Source organism: Lygodium microphyllum, chromosome 25 (assembly GCF_053477565.2).
Source record: "Lygodium microphyllum isolate KBCC chromosome 25, Lygodium_microphyllum_v1.1.10, whole genome shotgun sequence".
Classification (NCBI taxonomy): domain Eukaryota; kingdom Viridiplantae; phylum Streptophyta; class Polypodiopsida; order Schizaeales; family Lygodiaceae; genus Lygodium; species Lygodium microphyllum.
In genome coordinates, this window is record NC_141159.1 from 121101126 (window position 1) to 121121651 (window position 20526).

The 20526-nt window shown below is 39.2% G+C and overlaps 1 protein-coding gene across 1 annotated transcript in view; it reads left to right on the forward strand.

Annotated features, from left to right (window-relative positions):
- EMB2763 (ribonuclease II family protein) overlaps positions 1 to 2339 on the forward strand; it is a 148799-nt gene extending 146460 nt beyond the window's left edge. Inside the window, exons 20-25 of the mRNA XM_087666468.1 lie at positions 601 to 660; positions 781 to 886; positions 1141 to 1236; positions 1327 to 1408; positions 1607 to 1672; positions 1760 to 2339. Of these exons, the coding sequence (XP_087522594.1) occupies positions 601 to 660; positions 781 to 886; positions 1141 to 1236; positions 1327 to 1408; positions 1607 to 1672; positions 1760 to 1985 (636 nt within the window). The 3' untranslated portion in view covers positions 1986 to 2339. The remainder of the gene's footprint in view (positions 1 to 600; positions 661 to 780; positions 887 to 1140; positions 1237 to 1326; positions 1409 to 1606; positions 1673 to 1759) is intronic.
- Positions 2340 to 20526: the final 18187 nt, after the last annotated feature.

A 20526-nucleotide genomic window follows, 5' to 3' on the forward strand; every position in this document is an offset into this window, starting at 1 on the left:
TAACCACCTTGTTAGCTGCTTCTAGGTTGTTTTTTGGTTTTATTTTTATTTTTATTTTTATAATGGTTTGGGTTTTTGCTTTGTTTTTTTTTTTTTGGGGGGGGGGGGGGGGGGGGGCGCGGTGATGGATGTTAGAAATTTTAACCTTGGGCACTTCTCATCCCTCTTTTAAGGAAGCTCTCTCACACGCTGGCCACTCACGTTCGCAAGATCTTAAGCACTCTAGGTCTAGGTCTTTCTCCTTCTTCCTCTTCCTCTACCCCTACTGCTACCTCCTCTTCATCTGCCCTTCTTTAAGAACTGTATAATGTGCTTACATGTTATACCTGGCCATGCTTGAATATGTATGAAGAATTTGGATCAGAGGTGAGCAGCTGGTCGAATTCCTTGCTGAATAGAGGTGACCACCTGATTGGATTTGGTCTTCAATATCACACATTACCGATTTTCTTGATTGACCACACATATCATCACTTCCTTTTGCCATCTTGTAGTGTAGTTTGTAGTGCAAATATTTTGCCTTGAAAAGTCACGTATAACACTATTTTTGTCACTTACCCCAACAGTAATATACAGAACTTCTGACTGAATTGTTTGCAGGGCAATGATCCATATTTTAACAAGCTGATTCGCATTTTAGCTACTCGATGCATGACCCAGGTCAGTTGATGTCTAAGATGTTTGAGCTGACTCTTGTATTGAAAGATGAAGAGTTTTTAAAGCTTCAACATAAACACACCACACCTTTCTGGCTCAAACTGTTTTGTTCCCATTCATCAGGCTGTTTATTTCTGCAGTGGAGAGCTCACTCCTCCTGAGTATCATCATTATGGTCTTGCATCCCCCTTGTATACCCATTTCACATCTCCTATCCGCCGCTATGCAGGTAATTGCCACTTACATTAGAATCTTGGTCTTTGGTGTCAAAGTTTCTGGAAGTGCTCCTTAGATTAATCTAACTTTGAAGCCTTTTGAGATAGGGTAGATTCATCTGACTTTGTCATTAAGATATTGTGGACAACTTGAAGAGTAGGTTTTTCGGTGCAGAATACCTCTATTTGTGAACTAGATAGAGTGCAAGTTGATCAGTTGTATTATCGAGTAGCTGTAGACTACAATGTGTTCACTGTTGGTCTGCAGACGTTATTGTTCATCAACTGCTTGCTGCTGCTCTGGGTTTGCACAAATTGCCCTTGGTTTTTCATGATAAAGCTCAGCTCAACAGCATTTCAGACAGTAAGTTCATATGAGCTAAATTTTCAGGTCCATTCATGTGGCATATACTTAGGCTTCACCTCACTGTTAGCTCTGTTATTTTGTCAACAGATTTAAATTATCGTCATCGGAATGCGCAAATGGCAAGTCGTGCTTCTGTAGAGCTTCATACACTTATTTTTTTCAGGAATCGGTGAGCTTAGATCTCAAATTCTGTATTTCTCTTGCTCTCAAGTGTTGTTGATTGAACCCTAGGAAGAGATTTAGGGAGAAGTGCTCAGAATTTGGACGAGACTGGTAGAGCACTTTCATGGTAGCTTTATCATTGTAGGATCAATGTTGAAGAGAAAGACACGAGGTTCTGAATTCTGATTGATGTCTGTTTTGGCAGTCCGACTACTACTGAGGCGAGAATTGTAAAAATAAGGTCAAATGGCTTCATAGTATTTGTACCAAAGTAAGCAGTGGAATTCTAGGTGGCAGTTGTATGTCTGGTACTCAATTTGTGGACAACCTGGAATAATTGGAATTGGATGGCTTTCAGGTTTGGCATCGAAGGCCCTGTTTATCTAGTACCTATCAACAGGAAAGCTGAGCAGCAGGGTCCAAACAAAGAGGATTCTGATTGGGTGGTTGATGACCAGCAGCAGAAGATCTGCAGAAAGGATGGTCTCAAAGAATTCAGAATCTTAGATACAGTGACCATCCAGATAAAAGTAGTTGAGCCTCAGCCTAACAGATCCAAGCTTGAGTTAACACTCAGTGCTTGAAAGGGATTGAAACATGTCATATACTGCCCAGTTTGGGTGCTCAATCCACATTGTAAATTAGGTGATGTAGACTGCAACACACTCCTCAAGATATCTTAACTTCCTTCAAAATCAACGAGTAATGAAAACCATCATGCCATAAGAACTCTTCACTCATTGTTTATGAACCCACCATAGAAAGGGGTGATGATGGCCAGCCTTTAGACTGGTGCGAACTTGCTTACATGTGCTGTTTTTCGCTGCCTCTAGCAAAAGCCCACATCTGGGGTGTGCTTGGGTGCATATATGTCGCTCCGCCTATGCAGCTTAAAAGAGATCTGGTCTACTTGTGATCCTAAGTGTTTGCCTTTTGGATCCAAATTTCTCCGTTCTTTTTACATTCTTCTCTTGGTGTCGGGTAGGATCTTCTTTGATGGGATGAAGGTAACGCAAAATTGTCTTTATCATCATGGGGAGGGCAAGACCCTTTTGAAGAGTTTTTTTGGGACTTTTGGATAGGATTGCCTAATCTTTTAATTCACTTAAACTGCATATGAAGAAAGAAACAAAAGAAAAGAAAACCGATGTTGCCTTTGGCTAACATGTTGAGATAGCATTGTTGGCAAGAGCAAATTTGAGTAGAGTGCACATGCACATGTGCACGTGCGGGGGAGGGGAGGGAAAGAAAGAAAGTTATATTAACGTCTAAAAAAGGCCAAATCGGCCTATGAGACCAAAATGTTACTTCTGGAAAGTTTGGGAAATTTCCTAGTCCCAAAATAGTTGTCATCTAATGTGATGATTAACCAAACGGGAAGTAAACAGTAAGCAATACATAATTCACTGGTTCAAAATGATGTCTAAGCTAGATACAATGTGGAATAGCTTAGGAGACACTCTCATTCCAGGATCTCTCATGGGTCTTATCTAGCTTAGAGAAGTTAAAGTGGCGAGGAAAGGTCCTTCGATGGCGATGTATCCTTTGTATTTGCAGGTAGTTTCTCTTAGGAGGGTGTGGGCAATGGGGACTTTGCATCTCTCTGTAGTGGCTATCTAGTGTGGTCCCTCGTGATGGGGCGGTCGATTGGTCTGATGGGGGACTTTGTGGTAGTGTAGGGAGTAGTCAATGCTTTGTAGAACTCCATGAGTGGGGGTTGGTGTGTGATTCCATGTCTCTACTATTGGGTCCATAAGAGGTACTCTGTGTGGTAGTGTAGCTCTAATAAGAAGAGCTTGAGACATCTTTGATTCGGAAAATCCATCACCCTAAATAGTGGTCCAAGTTCCTCTTTGAATAGGCAATAAAAGCGCCCTCGGATCTCATAGTATGTTGGAGATCTACATAAGTAGTGCTTTGTCTTTGGCTCGAGTTGATAGAGTTGGCAAATCCTATCCTTTGAGGGAAGTGAATTTGCATCGTATCTACCTATCCCTATTCAAAGCTGTCCAATGTTGCATCGCACATCATGAGACATGTATGCATCTATGTATCTTGGGCAGACAACAAAGCCCTTAGGGGATATGTGAAGAAGATGCTTTTGGTAGAAAACCATCTTCGTCCCTAGATCCTCAAGAGGTGTCACCCATGTCTTGGTTGTGTAGTTGAATAATATCCATCATGATGATGTGGTTTAGCTCCTCTTGGTTGAGCTTCAAGCAAGTGCAATCCAAACAAAATTGTAGAGGTGGGAGGTGATCCATGCGTGATTCATGTAGCCAAAACCATGCCTTTGTTCAAGCATACTCGCACTCAATATCCCCTTGTAATGCGAGTTGTCTAGATAAATCTGGTGTGATCCGAGACTCTCTCTATCTTGGCAAGATTGAGAGCCCATGTACGAAAGTCAATGTCTGAAAGAGGACATTTGCTACTATGGGTGGTCCTCCCATCTTTGCTTTGATAATCTCATTTGGTATAGAGGGCTTATTCTAAATCATTCCCCGAAATCATGAGTACTAGGGGTCTCTCCATCTGCTCCCATCCCTCATATGTCTCCTCCCCCTTGGTTAGTGGCTGATCTTGTGTGGCTCTCCTTGCATGATAGATGCTTGATTCCCATATGGGGTTCCCCATACAGAAGTGCTCGTGTGACTTGAGTATTGAAGAGCGAGAGCTTCGTTTGAGGCTCCTAAAATTGTATGCTTGCACACTAGCTCTCCATCGACCCTAGAGCCATATAGACTCATGCCAATCTATCCTCATGCTTTCCTAAAAAAAGTAAATCTCAGTTTTAAAAAAAGTAATCCCTAAGCAAACATATCTTTGGACTAGCTCCACTATCTCCTCTCCATAAAGTGGGGTATTGATCACCGAATCCACTGGGAGAAAGTGCTGAACACCAACCTTGGTTTTTCCAAGGTTCACTTTGAGACCCTTGTCTTGACAGAAGGCTTGTAGTGCATCTAGTTGATGCTACGATCCCTTCGATCGGCTGGAGATGAGGACTGTCATCGACCTAGAGTAATATGGTTATCAATGCTCCCTTGAGGCCAACTCCCTCTCTTGCAAGTCCATAAATGTAGTTTGATATTTGACGAATATAAAAGCCAAACAAAGTAGGTGAGAGTGGGTATCCCTATTTCACTCCAATGGTACTAGTGATCTTCTTAAAAGCCCTCATGGTGCTCGTATCCATCTTGTAACAAATGTGTATAATGCTAATATCCCCCATCTCATCTCCATCAGGACCTCCCAACTCTTGTAATCTCTGCATGAGCCTAGCATATGGTATTGTATCAAAGGCCTTGTGGAAATCCATAAACTAGTAGTATACTTGCCTCCTTTGTGTCTTGCTCTCCTTGATGATGGTTCGAAGGGTGAGGATATGATGAAGAGTGGAGCTGCCCCTCCTAAACCTTGCATGTCCACATGCTCGATATTGGTGCTTCTCTATCCATTTGCTCAGCTCATGCTGTAGTATCGATCCATAAAGCTTGATTAGCACATGGCATACCATGACCCTTCTATAGTTCGTAGGAATCGTGGGGTCTCCAGGTTTCAGGATTGGTACTATAGTATTAGCTAACCAAAGGGGTGTAAGGATATCTCTGGCATGTGATAGGTGCTCTACTACTAGTTCATCATGGTGTTGGGCCTAGCCATTCTGGAGTCTATTGATGGCATTGCAAACCCTCGTGCTGAAGAAGGTAGATGATGTGGGTTTGTTCTCTAATGGTTTGGGCAATGGGGGATTGCCAATGTATTTGATATAGTGAGGTAGCATATGCATCACACATTTTCGAGGAGGTGATCAATTTGCAGGCATGGGCTCTTGGAATGCCTTCCACACCTCCTTGCTATCACATCCCAAGAATAGTAGGTAAAACTCGTGCTCCAATTTGTATATAAATGCCCTTTTCTTTCGCCGCACTAGGTAGTGAAAGATGAGCATGTTTGGTTGCATGTGCAGGTTTTGCAAAACCACATGAACTAATTAATATATTAATTAATTAATATTCATGTACTTATTGATTAATATACCAACATATTAGTTAATTAATATACTAATATATTAATTAATATTTCTATACCAATTAATTAATTAATATACTAATTAAGATTTGCCTTATTAGAGATGAAGACATGTTTTCTTGCACTCATCATGCTAGCTATTCTATGGAACATTCTTGCTTGGAGGGGTGGAATGGGCACATGTGTGGAAAAAATACATGGCAACTGATGTGTGAAGCGTTCTAGCAAGCTGTGGTGTAAAATCCTTCAGGGATACGTGGGGATCCATCTCTTGTAGGCTCCAATAGAGATGATCGAGTAAGTACTTACTGTCAATTTAGTGAAATAGTATTTGGGGGATTCAAATGGTTGCTCGTTGGAGGGATCACATCATGTTTGTGGGTGATGGTGAACTAGGAGATAGTCCACTATACTCGGTCCTAGCCTGTAGGTTCTTTGGAGGGAGCTCCTCTTATACGTCTGGATGCATGCTTATGTGAAAAGCATGTGAGAGCATTGGATCCAACACTTGGCTGTCTTGTGATGTTTTAATGAGCTCCATCTCCACTAGTGCTATCTTTTTGTACATGTGATCCTACCCTTGAAGAAGGGAACTTATCTTCGTACTGTGTGAGCATTGATTGAAATCCCCAATTAGCATGACATCTCCAATGCTGGAATAATGCATAATGTCATGTAATGGAAGATCTAGTGGCTATCCCCCTTGCGGTGCATACGGAGAATTTGCTAGAGCAAAGTAGCACACTGCCATATATATATCATGGGGCCAATATGTATGTATTTGGATCCACATGAAGAAAGCCTCCTCATGTCTCCGCATGACCTATACCATATGCTGTAACTCCTCCCTATATAGCATAGCTACTTCATACCCTTTGGCATGCGCACGCGAATCAAGCTTTTTGAGTGAGCTTTTTTGGAAAACTTCCATTTCTTATTCCGCATAGTCCAATTATTCTTCCTCTTCTCATTCATGCCCATATATCAAGCACCAGTACTGCTCCTCCATTGCCACCACCATCTCCATTATGACCACCACCACAGCCACCGCTTCCACTATCACTACCACTGCCACCTCCACCTCCACCACCACCTCCATCGCTTCCACTACCACCGTCCCCACCCATGTTTCTCCTCACATATTAAGTATCCCAAGTAAAACTCTCTCTCTCTCTCTCTCTCTCTCTCTCTCCCACCAATTATTCTCTCTATTTCCTCTCCTTCTCTCTCTCTCTCTCTCTCTCTCTCTCTCTCTCTCTCTCTCTCTCTCTCTCTCTCTCTCTCTCTCTCTCTCTCGTAGTGACTTCCCACTTTCTCCCTCTTTTACTCTCATCCCCCTCTCTCTCAATTAGTAACTTCTCTCTTTCTCCCCCTCTTACACACACACACGCACACACACACACACACACTCTCTCTCTCTCTCTCAATTATAGCAACTTCTCTCTTTCTCCTCTTCTACACACACACACATTCTCTCTCTCTCTCTCTCTCTCTCTCTCTCTCTCTCTCTCTCTCTCTCTCTCTCTCTCTCTCCATGTCTCTCTCTCTTTCACACACACACACACACACTCACTCACTCTCTCTCTCATTTGGTTAGCCTCTAACACAAATCCATGTCATACATTCGTTTTTCACAATCCTCTTAAATTTTCAAGAGCAAGTGTTTGGATGATATCTATTGTCTTGGACACTTTTAGTAGTTAATATCAAGGCAATAAGAATATCACATTGTTACTCCTACATGCATATATATGTTCACGTACCTCTCTCTTTTATGTGCATGATTTGCAAAATGTCATCTCGATATATCAACACTTCCATTGTGCACACATAAGCGAAACTACATTGCACATATTTTTACTACATTTAATTGAGCATTATTGTGTGAACTTATTACAAGAGGGTATGATATAAAAAAAATTGTTACACCTACTACAAAAATGTGTGATATCTAGTGTTTTTTTTAAATTATTCAAATAGTTAATATCGAAACAACAATACTATCTCATTGTTACTCAATCCATTGTGCACATATACATTCACATGGGCACATACATCTACATTTCACCCCTCTATAGATATTTTACATGTGGTTCATTTGCATATCTTGTAGTAGTGCAATTGAGCAAATGCTTATACACAATCTCCTTGTAATAAATCAAAATTAATACCTAGCCAATGTTTAGCCTTATGTCTAGGGTTAGATATAAATGGCTAAGTTGTAACTTGCCAAGCATCTTTTGCCAATTGTAAACATTTCTTATTTGAGATTTTTACCGCCCACCATCCATTGAGGGTGCATATTCTTTGGCCACTATAACATTGGGATGAATTACATGCCCCTCCATAGCACGACAAGGATATCATGTTGTAGCCTCTCATGAATGATTCTTAGCCTTTGTATTCAAGTGGTAACATGATTCATGGAAACCTAGCTACTTTGGCTATGGCTTTCTTAGCATTTTAGTGTATTTCTTTATTTTCAATATTTTTAACTTGTTGTGGGAATTAGCTTGTTTACAATGGTATTAGAGCCTTGAACAAGGTTGTTTTCAAGTCCAATTCTGGTTACAACACCATTCTGAGTAACTGGGGTTCAAGATTTGGTTACAACACTTGGTTCAATTCAAATAATGACTAGTTCAGGTTTCTATAGTTAGCCTCCTTGACCAATTTTAGAGCTCTCGGGGAAGATCAAAAGTGGAAATGGTGGGTTCTTGAACATTTTGGTAGCTTGTGGTCAAGAAGAGGCCCATTTTGGAGGTTCTTGGTGTAACTAGGGTTAATGAAGATTAGGAAGAGCTTAAATGGGATTGCTTTTTACTAACCAAGAGTTTCTATCTTCTCTCTCAGCCTTTGTCCCAAGCTTCAATAGCTCAAATCTTTTTGAGATCTTTCATCCTTGTCAGGATCTTCATCAATTAAGCACACCATCTCATTCTTTACTTTATTTGGAAAATCCAGAGTAGTCTATTACTCATTAGTGGAGTAGCTTAACCATGGCTTCAGGACAGCATGATCAACATGAAATGCACCGTAATTTTTGGGCCATCCTATAGCTTGGATCTCATGCTTGGTGGTTGATAATTGACCTCTAACACTTTCTGAAGCTTCTTTTACAGGTTGGTGATAAATTTTTAAAAATCCTTCAAGCTTCAAGGGCAACCATGGATTCTCTCTTCTCTTCTTACTGAATACTTAGGACAACATGGAATTTCTTCAATTTTTCATGGGACTTTTACTCCTTTAAGCTCCTAGAAGCATTCTCTTGTTAAATCCTACAAAGATTGAATTCAATTCAATTGATTCCTATTTCCCACTTGCAGTTCGTTGAAGGATTCAAAGAGTTTGTTTTCTTAGCCAAGTAGCATGTACCTTTCCATGTTCATTCGTGCAAGGAAAAGGCAGATGCCAAGCGAGTCAGGATGACAATAGAGAGGTCACCCCCCTTCTTGATTATGACCTTGAAAGGGTGCATCAACGGGTTTGAGGAGGAACTTGGCACACTATAACATACCCGCCTTTATTACGTGTGACGAGTAACCTTTTAGTAGTCACCTAGAGTTTATCTTCCAACCGTTGCCATCTGTACTCTAACCAAAATGATCCCATTTTGTCCATGTCTATAACTCTAGGTCTACCCCACAGGGGAAGCGTCCTATCGTTACCTATGGAGGACCAACCTGAAGGTTCCTAATTGACCTAACAGTCACCTATCAACAACTAACTCACATCCGAAGGTATCCTTTGAGAGGCTTCTTGTCCGGAAGGAGCGACTGCCATTACCCTTGGTTCATGGAGTACAACACTTTTTTCTAGAAGTAGACTAAGGATTTATGAAATCCCTAACAATGCCCTGGCACAACCGCCATACCTTTCCTGTAAGATAATTTACAGTTTGATTTCAAGACTAAACCCTAGGTAAGTCGATGAATCGGCCCTTCCTAGAGTGTCTTCCTAGCATTTGTTTTTGGGAAACCTCTCGACTAACTGAGACCACTCTGCCATAGGACTGGATTCGTCACGAATCTATCCACACGCTTCCCTCTATGGAAGTTCTTAGTTATCTAATTACCTACCACATTATGTGAAACATATAAAAATTGCTTCATTAATTAAAAAGAATCTTTTTATGCACAGTTGTTTGTTTGTGTAATTTACTCACAGACATACAATCAAAATAAAACAAATTCATTGATTATGTTCCATAATGTGTGTTCTCCCGCCCATACAGGAGAAACATTACAATTTCACATGCTGCCTCATCCGGCACATCTGCACATCACCAAGATCAAAACCACCTATAGCTAGCGTTTTCAGGTGTCCCATGTAGAACTTGGGCCATACAAGGGACCAAGTAGTTCCTAGGTGCGTAAAGGATTTACTAGCTAGAACCCACTTGGCACCTTAACCACCTCCTACTTAATGCAATCCTTGCTCGAAGACTTCTCGCCATTGGAGTCGGTCCATGCTTCTGCAGGAGTAAAAATATCCCCTCTTGGTATGCAGATTTAGCACCTATCCTTGGGGGACGTATAGAGCTCCTCAATTTATATATGTTCCAATACTTAATTCAATCATGATCTAATCTAGAAAATCACAAAGGAGATTGATGTCTTCAAGCAGTTATGAATTCAATCAATCATGCAACATCGAGCGATGATTAATCTAGTAGCAATCGATACTTGAATTGCACATAATGAACTCTTCCCCTTGGAATTTAACTAAGGGTATCTAGATTTTGGGGTTTCTAACTTCCTAGTTTAAGGTTTATTCTTGTAACCAAGTTTCTTGGCATTAAGTCAGTTTCTTTAACTTAGAGATATTTCCGGTCTTAAAATCTTTCATCAAAGCTTCTACATTAAACTATATCCTTGACTAATTTCTTCGGGGTTCACTCTGAATAAATCCATCTTGAAAAATTCATCGTGATTTCTCTTGAGTTCTAGAATTGCGTAGTTTTCCTGATAGTTTCTAGTCTATAAGATGTTCTAATAATTTACCAAGTGCATACTCTAAGATTGCAATATTTCTTAAGAGACTTATCTTATTTCTATTGAATTCGAATAATTTTTTAAAGAAAAAACCTATGGTATCGAAATTGGAAAAGTGTTGTTATCCACGATCATGACTCCATTAGTGACTCATGTGCTTGCAACTCCAACTGTTGCTTCCATGTTAGTAGGGTCATTTGTGATTTCCACTTTTGAATTCTTTTTCTTTGAGGCCATGATAGAAATATGATTCGTGAAAGAAGAACACGGCAATAATACCGGTTTGCAAGGGTATAAGACTCTTGATAATGATGATGGTTATTGCGGGATTCAATGATGTAGGCCTTGCGGATGGTCCTTCTTGCCTTATGGAGAGCAATACTTCTCTCTCTCTAGTAAATGGAATAGGGACGAGAGTAGAGGTATGACTTCTAACCGGATTGATAGAATAGGATAGAGTTCTTCAGTGTCTTCTCTTCTCGAATTAGACTAGAAGAGGATGAGAGACCTTCAGCGTATCCCCTTCCTTGGGTGGAATGATTTTCTTCGTCTCATAGAATAGAGTCTCCTCCTTCTCGATCGGTGTCTCGTCCTCGTCAAGATTGCTTGTGTTCCCCTTCTTGGTCATCCCAAGCCCTCAATTTATAGTTTTGCAGGGGGAGGGATAAAAGAGAGGACGCTTGCTTTTTAGCATTTTTTGATGACATCATCGATGACAAAGAGAGAACGCTTCTTTTAGCGCTTCTGATGATATCGTTGATAACGTCAGAGAGGGAGCTCCATTTTTATTAGCACGAAGATAAAAATTTATGAATCTTTGGGCGAGCACTGCGTGGCGCATTGTCGAGCGGTCGTCACTCCAAGGCTTATGACCAAGGCGGCGACCAAGGCATAGACCTTGGCATACTTGGCAATGAGCTACAAAGGCTTCGTTGGCGCTATTGGCTGCGCATGAGAAGCTCCCACTAGCTTGTAGGAAAATCTTCTCGGGAGGTCACCCATCCCGATAGTATCATCACCCAAGTGCACTTAACTACCAACTAGGTTAGTTCTTTTTGTTGTTTTGTACTACAAACGTAGTTTTAATAAGCTAGTCTTGGGAGGGTCTCTCAAGTCTTTCTTCCATGAACTAGCATATAATACCTCATTAATAATAATAATTATCTTTATAATGAGAGTCAGTTTCATAATTAGAGATTTTTTTTTAAAAATGTGCAACATAAATCAATTTTCTTTGGAATGTATATGCACATTAAAATAAACTAAGTAATGGGGACATTACATTCTTCCCTCCTTAGAGAAATTGAGATGTCCTCATCTCGAGAGAAACTGGGGGTATTCTTTAATAAGGGTTACCTCATCGAACCAAGTGGCATCCTCTTCAAGATAATCCTTTCACTGGATCAAATATTCTCTAAGGGTCCTATTCCTAAGGATTCTTTCTTTTACATCCAAGATTCTATCAGAGGTTGAAGCTCAAATAAACCTTGGCTTGACATTACAACTTTTTGATCATCAAGAATATGATCATGATTAGGTACATAGGGCTTCAAGAGTCTGACATGGAATACATCATGAACTTTTAGGGTTTCAGGAAGTTGCAGCTTATAAGCATTAGGTCCAAGAGCCTTTATGACTTTGTAAGGTTCACATTATCTTGGGCTTAGCTTCTTGAATTTTCCCAAGGATAAAGAACTCCTTTTTGGGCATACAATGATAAAAAGCTTGTCCCCTTCTTGGAATATTTGCTCTTTTCTCCCTAGGTCGGCATAGGCTTTCTGTCTCGATCCTTGGCAGCTTGTATATCTTGCTTGATGGTTTTGACTTGTTCGTCCATCTCTTCAAGCATATTCTTAGAATCTTCAACCTTCAAGGTAGGATTGGAGAAGTTTAGTGGAGTTAGGCATTCTTGCCCATATAGAGCTTGAAATATGGTTATCTAAATGCTATGATGATAGGACTCATTGTAAGAAAATTCCACCAAAGGTGGATATTGTATCCACCGTCTAGGTTCTTTACAACAATATGTCCTAAGCATGTCTTCAATGACCTGATTTACACGCTCTGTCTGCCTATCAGTTTGAGGGTGATAAGCTGTACTAAAACAAAGTTGTGTACTGAGAGCTTCAAATAATCCCTTCCAAAAATGCGAAGCGAATGGAGAATCATGATTGCTGATAATTCTTTTTGGTAGTCCATGAAGTCTAAAGATTTCTTTGACAAATAAATTGGCAATATCTGAGGTCTTGTAGTTGGTTTTGACCGGAATAAGGTAGGTAACCTTAGTCAACATGTCCACAATTACCATGATCGAGTTGTATCCTCCTTGACTTGAGGGTAATCCAATTACAAATTCCATACTAATGAATTTCCATTTCATCTTAGGAATATCAAGTGGTTGTAGCTTTCATGGTAGCTTAACTCGTTCGACTTTTATTCTTTGGCAACTTAAGGATTCAGTTATGTATTTAAGTATGTCACTTTTGAGCTTCTCCCAATGATAGCTTTTCCTAACTGCATTGAGAGTTTTGGCATAGCCAAGATGTCCTAAAAATGGGGAATCGTGAGCTTCCCATAGTATCTTCTTCTTAAGTTCTTGACTTGAAAAAATACATAATCTTGTCTTGAAGTAGACAAGCCCTTCGTCAATAGAGAAGCTAAAATACTTTGTCTTAAGCTTGGGATTTTGCTCTTTATTCTAAATTTCCTTCAGCATTTGCTGATATTTGGGATCATTATTCGCCTTCTCCTTGGCTAGCTCGATGATGGGATTGTTGGGCATTGATATCATTGTAGCTAGTGTTTGAGTTCTAAGAGGTTCTTCTGAGATAAGTGCATTGAGAAATGATTTGCGGCTTAAAGCATCTGCAATTACATTCTCTTTACTCAGTCTATATTTGATCTCAAAATCATACTCTTACAAGACTTTGATCCACCGACGTTGCCTCATATTTATATTTAGATTTGGTTGAGTGAAGATCCATTTAAGACTTTTATGGTCGATCACGAGTGAGAATTTCTTCCAAGTAGATAATGTCTCCATAACTTAAGAGCATGGATAATCACAAGTAATTCCACGTCACGAGTAGCATAATTTATCTCGTGAGTCTTCAATTTTTTGGAGGAATATGCTATTGGATGTCCTTCCTGCATGAGTATACATCCCAAAATAAGAGAGCTCGCATCGGTCACCACTTCGAAATCTTTGCTAAGATAGGGTAGTTTGAGGATCTAAGCTTAGCTTGAGCTTGTCAAAGCTAGAGTGTTCAACATTTAATGGCAACTTGCTTCCTAGGTAGGTCGGTGAGGGGTGCATCAATCAAAGCATAATTCTTGATAAAGATCCGATACCATCCTGTTAAACCCAAAAAGCTACGAACTTTAGTTGTTATGGTGTTTGGAGGCAACCAATCTTATACATCCTTGACCTTGGCCGGATCTCTGCTGAAACTATAAACCCCAAATACTCGATTTGCTTCTTAAAGAACACACACTTCTTCTTCTTAGCATACATCTTGTAAGTCCACATTGTCTCAATAACTATCCACAGTTGTGACTCGTGACTTCATCCTTGGAAAATGTTCAGATGTCATCAAAGAATACAAGGACAAAATCATCAAGATAAGGTTTGAATGTATCTTGCATTACTCTATTGAAGGTATCAGGGGCATTTGTTAATCCAAATGACATTACGATAAATTGGTAATGATTGTACCTTGTGTTAAAAGTGGTTTTTGGGATATCTTCTTGCTTGATTTTGATCTGGTAATACCCTGATCTGAGATCAATCTTGGAGAAAATATTCGCTTCTTATAGTCGATTAAGTAATTCATCGATCTTTGGAATCAGATACTTATTCTTGATTGTTACCTGATTTAGCTCTCGATAATTAATGTAGAGATGGAGAGTCCCATACTTCTTTTTTGTAACACTGGAGTTGCCCATGGGGTAAGTTACTGGGTCTAATGTATCCCTGATCTAAGAGCTGTTTGAGTTGTTTCTTTTGTTCTATGGCTTTCAGAATGGACATTCAATATGGCCGCTTTGCAACTAGTGCAACTCTTGGTACTAGCTTGATTTTGTGGTCGACTTGTCTCTGTGGTGAAACTTTAGTTAAATCTTCAGGAAATACGTTAGCACATTCCCTAAGCCACAACGGGTTCATCTTCAACTTCTTTATCATGTTCAGTCTTATTTAATTTGATTAGGTATACAAGTGATCTTTTTCTTCAACCTTTAGTGATTCGAGAAGCTTTCACTAATTGAATCTTTGGTTTCCCTACTTCTCCGTGTGTGGTCACTTGCTGTCCTACAAGATTCAAGAATGTGACTTGGCCTTTTTCACAATGGATATGAGCGTCATTGGGAATTAACCAGTCCATTCCTAACAGGCACTCATAGGTTCCCAGGTTCATCACTCTGAATTGCATGTTGATCTAATTGCCACCTAGATTAAACTCCACCTTACTTGTCTGTTGTATTGAGGAAACTTCTTTTCCATCAGCTAACTCAACTATCAACCCAGGTGTATGTATTGTGTCTATGCCTAGTTTTCTAGCACACCTTCGTGATATGAATGAATATGTGCTTCCATAATCAACCAAAATTTGAGGGTTTACCATTATAGGTTGATGGTGTTTGAATCATTGAGAACTGTCGATTTGGTCCCTTCTTGTTGAGAGAGGCATGAATTCTCACTCTCTCCATGTCGGTTTTCAAGGTGGGACCTTCATCATCTTCTACTTCCTTGAGGGTTATGTCGGCAACTCTTCCTCTAGTTGTGGCTTGTCAGGCTTTGGTCGTTACGGAACTTACTTTGGTGTTCATTCTATCAAAGTTTTGGGCATTGCCTTTGGATGTGGCTAGGTTCATTACAATAATAGCACCTGAAAGTATCCTTATTACCACCAGTAAAGTTCTCCACCGTCGGCATCTTAGCCTTCTTGCTATTAGTAGATTGGAATTGACCTTGGGTTCTTTTTGCATAGCCTCTAGTCATATTTCTATTTTGGAACTTATTATTCCAAGGCTTATTGTTTCTTGGGTTGGATTGGAGTTCCTGTACAACCAGTCTTGCCCTTATCAATGCATCTTGGAGGTCGGATTGACGCATTGTTTCAAGCCATGTGTTCAAGGAATCATCCAATCCATGGCAAAACTTGGATACTTGCTACGCAATATCCATAGACGGTGTATACTTGAGAAGTGTTACATCATGATAGAGTTTTTCGAATTAACTTAAGGAATCTAACCATGGATTTCAGATATATCTACTGACTCATAATTCTTAATTGCTAGAATGGTAACCAATTTCATATTCAATGGATAGACAAAATAATTTCTTTTGCTATAGGGAAAAAATACATGGTTCATTTTGGGATGGCTGGTTATTTGGGAGAGAAAATTTCCTTAATGCAATCTAAGCATGAAATTTCGATACATCCATTGGGTAATAATCGGGATTTGAAGAATGCATATCTAAAAATTGATACTTTAAAGAAAGATGAGGAAGCCCATCTTTGACGTAGTTGCGGCGTTTAGAGTGACCAACAACTATAATTTGGTCCACTGGGATGACTTTTGACACTTCCTCCTAAATATATTGATTTATTTTAACCTCTCGGTCTCTAGTAAATAAAGTTGAATTCACTATGGCTTCATGGAATAAATAAATCTTCACGACTTTAATGTTTTCCATCCATCTTATCCTCTTGAAATTAGTTTGAAGGAAGGCAAGACAGTTTGCATCGATATAACAATATCCACTACTTATCATCCAACATCTTTCTCGGTATAGTAGAGAAGGATCATAGATTTGATCTAGAATCCACATTACTTGCATTCTCCATCCATAATCTGTAGAATGCATTGCCGACGTAAACATTGCTCAGAAGACTAGGAACCACTCCCAATCTTCGTCTCTCTAGGTAGGATAAAAACACATATTAGTAAGGGAAGGGAAAAACACATATTAGCAAGGGAAGGGAAAAACACTCATATCTTAGGTTACAATTACCAAGTATTTTATTTCTTTTGGCTCTGATACCAGTTGTAACATACCTGCCTTTATTATGCAACGAGTAACATTTTCGTTGTCGCCCAGATTTTACCTTCCAGTCATCGCCATTCGTACTCTAACAAGAATGATTGGATTTTGTCAGGCTCTATAACTCTTGGTCTACCTTGCAAGGGAGGCGTCCTACCGTTACCCATGGAGGACCGACTTGAAAGTTCCTAATTGACCTAACAGTTACCTATCAACAACTACCTCACATCCAGAGGTGTCCTTTGAGATGCTTCTTGTCCGAAAGGAGCAACTGCCATAACCCTTGGTTCATGGAGTACAACATTTTTTTCCAGTAGCAAACTAAGGATTTATGAAATCCCTAGCAATGCTCTAGCACAGCCGCCGTACCTTTCCCCTAAGATAATTTACAGTTCGGTTCTAAGACTAAACCCTAGGTAAGTCGATGAATCGACCCTTCCTAGAGTGTCTTCCTAGCATTTTTTTTTGGGAAACCTCTCGACTAACTGAGACCACTCTGCCATAGGACTGGATTCGTCACGAATCTATCCACATGCTTCCCTCTATGGAAGTTCTTAGTTATCTAATTACCTACCACATTATGTGAAACATATAAAAACTGCTTCATTAATTAAAAAGAATCTTTTTATGCATAGTTGTTTGTTTGTGTAATTTACTCACAGACATACAATCAAAATAAAACAAATTCATTGATTATGTTCCATAATGTGTGTTCTCTTGCCCATACAGGAGAAAAATTACAATTTCACATGCTGCCTCATCCGGTGCAATTGCACGTCACCAAGATCAAATCCACCTAAAGCTAGTATTCTTAGGTGTTCCGAGTAGAACTTGGGCCATACAAGGGACCAAGTAGTTCTTAGGTGTGTAAGGGATTTAATATCCAGAGCCCCTAGCTAGAGCCCCCTTGGCACCTTAACCACCTCCTACTTAATATGATCCTTGCTCGGAGACCTCTTGCCATCGGAGTCGGCGGTCCATGCTTCTGCAACAGTAAAAAACATCCCCTCTTGGTATGGGGATTCAACACCTATCCTTGGGGGAGGTATAGGGCTCTTCAATTTATATATGTTCCAATACTTAATTCAATCATGATCTAATCTAGAAAATCACAAACAAGATTGATGTCTTTAAGCAGTTATGACTTTGATCAATCATGCAACTTTCAAGTGATGATTAATCTAGTAGCAATTAATACTTGAATTTCACATAATGAACTCTTCCCCTTGGAATTTAACTAAGGGTATCTAGATTTTGGGGTCTCTAACTGGTGCGCAGATCGGATGCTGTAAGCGCGCGTAGTGAGTGTCAGAAGGTCCCCAAGAACAAAAGAACTCTACTTTTTGCACACAAATCAATGTAGAAAGCTTGCACGACATGAACAAGAGACCAGTTGGGTGCAATCTCCCCCCATGCCTTGTGTGAGCGCTCCATAAAGCATCTATTTTATGTATTAATTATCTTCAAGCTCAAATAATAGCCCAAACTACAAAATAACACTCTTTAGCTTTTGAGTTTGCTTTTGTGCCAAATAGAAAATTAAAGCTAATGGGCGCCCAAGAAGTCAGGCATACCTAAATACAATGTCCAAATACAAATATCTAAATCGTGCGCCCATGCGCATACAAAAAATAATAAATAAATATCAAACGCCTTGATAAATAGGTGCGACAAAATATAGGCACCATGCCTAAGACACGTGCCCATCAAAATATTGATGATAAATTTGAATACACTACGCTATCCTCCAATGCATTCCACTGCCACCGCTGCTATCTCTACACATCAACTGAAGCATTCACAATCGTTAGTAAAATAATACAATTAAACTGACAAAAGTGAATACCTAGCAGTCTTCAGCTACATAAATAAATTAATTGGTTAGAAATCAATCCTAACCTTAATTTATCACGAGTGCGCACTCTAAACTCATAAAAGTTTGTTAATTTAAATATGTATTTTATGGAATCACCCGCTATGGAATCACCCATATACATATAAAATTAACAAAACGCCCAAAAAGGATATGCATCCCCATCGACTTCTCGCACAAAGAATCCACTTTGTGTATGAGCCTCGGTAATAAAAGTTTACGGAATCCACCGTGTAATATGCCCCCTGGCATCATACCCCCGGGGTGGGATAGCAATTGTCCTCAATTGCTATTAGCTCAATGTGGAGCTAACAGAGTGGGAAAAGCATTTAAGTCTCTAGTGTGCATCCATTGGGCCTCTTCAACAGGATGGTTTTTAAACTTGACCAAATATCTAGAGTATCTATGGCCAGTTCTAGTGGTCATAAAGTCAGTATCTATAATAGTTTTAGGCTCAAGGATTTCAGTCTCTTCATCTAGCAAAGGTGGGTTTTCATAGACAGGGTGTACATGCAATTGGCCTCTAAAGGGTCGTAATAAACTAATTTGAAAGGTATTGTGAATTTTCCAATGTGGTGGTAGTTCTAGTCTGAATGCATTGTCATTGATTTTGTGTATGATCTTAAATGGTCCATAGAATCTAGGTGCTAATTTCACTACTGGGTGTTTATCTACACTTTGTAATCTACATTTTTCTATTCGTAACCAAACATAATCATCAAATTTAAAATTCATGGCCTGTCTTTTCTTATTGGCTTGTTTTGTATATGATTGCTGGGCTTTGGCAATCATATCTTTGACTTCATAAAAAATAGTAGCGTGCATGTTAGCAATATCATCAACAGTCTGAATTTTATTTGATAATGATGCAACAGGTGTAGGTAATCTATATCCATAAATAACTTCAATGGTGCTTTCTTTGTAGCTGTATGTGGTATATTGTTATATGCAAACTGAAGTAAATGTAGATGTGTATCCCATGTGTGTGGTTTTGAAATAGTGTAAGCACGTAAAAGATCTAAAATAGTATTGTTAGTATCTTTTGTTTGACCATTTGTTTTAGGATGAAATGTAGATGAAAAATCAATATTTGTTCCTAAGTTAGCAAACAAAGTAATCAAAAATTTATTACAGAATCTAGAATCACGATCAGAAATAATAACTTTTGGTAAACCATGATTAGTAAACACAATTTTCAAAAACAATTGAGCTTCTTGAGATGCAGTTAGAGTTTTCTTGCATGGAATGAAATATGCTTGTTTGCTAAACCTATCTACAACAGTCCAAATCATATCATGGTTAGCTTTAGTGTTAGGTAAACCAGTAATAAAATCCATAGAAATCTGTTCCCATGGTCGTGATGGAATAGATAATGGCATCAGTAAACCATACTGTTTACCATGGTGTCTCTTTACTCGTTGACAAACTAAACATTCAGATACAAAGTTAGATACATCAGTGTCCATATGTGGCCAATAAAAATCTTCAGTCAATGTACGCAAAGTAGATATAATACCTCTATGACCTTGATATGGAGGACAATGAATTTCATTCAAAACAAATGATCTAAATGGAACTGTCACACATAATCTCTTTTCATAAAACATGAATCCATTATTGTAAGACAGTGAATCAATAGGAATCCAATTATTTGCAACTAATTTATTCCAATCAGCATGAAAAGTAAGATCTTGATGATAAGTATCTTTCATAGGGATAAGAGAATCAAATGATATCACTGAAATATTATGAATTTTCGGTCTTCTACCTAAAGCGTCGGCTACAACATTCTCTTTTCCTGGTTGATATTGTATAAGGGGATGAAAACTTTGAATGAAAGCTGCCCATTTAAAGTGTCGGTCAGATATTTGGGGTTGACTAAGAAGATGTCTAATGCTTTGTTGGTCAGTTTTAATCATAAACTCAGAACCCATTAAGTAATGTTTCCATTAACGTAAGGCTTATACTACAGCTAGCAATTCTTTATCATATGTAGAATATTTAAGTTCGGATGGTTTTAGTTTACAGCTAGAATAGGCTATGGGATGATTATCTTGCATAAGGACAGCTCCTATTCCAGATCCACTAGCATCAGTAACTACTAAAAATAATGGTCTATTGAAATCAAGTAGTTGTAATACAGGAGCATGGGTTAATGCATGTTTCAATTAATCAAA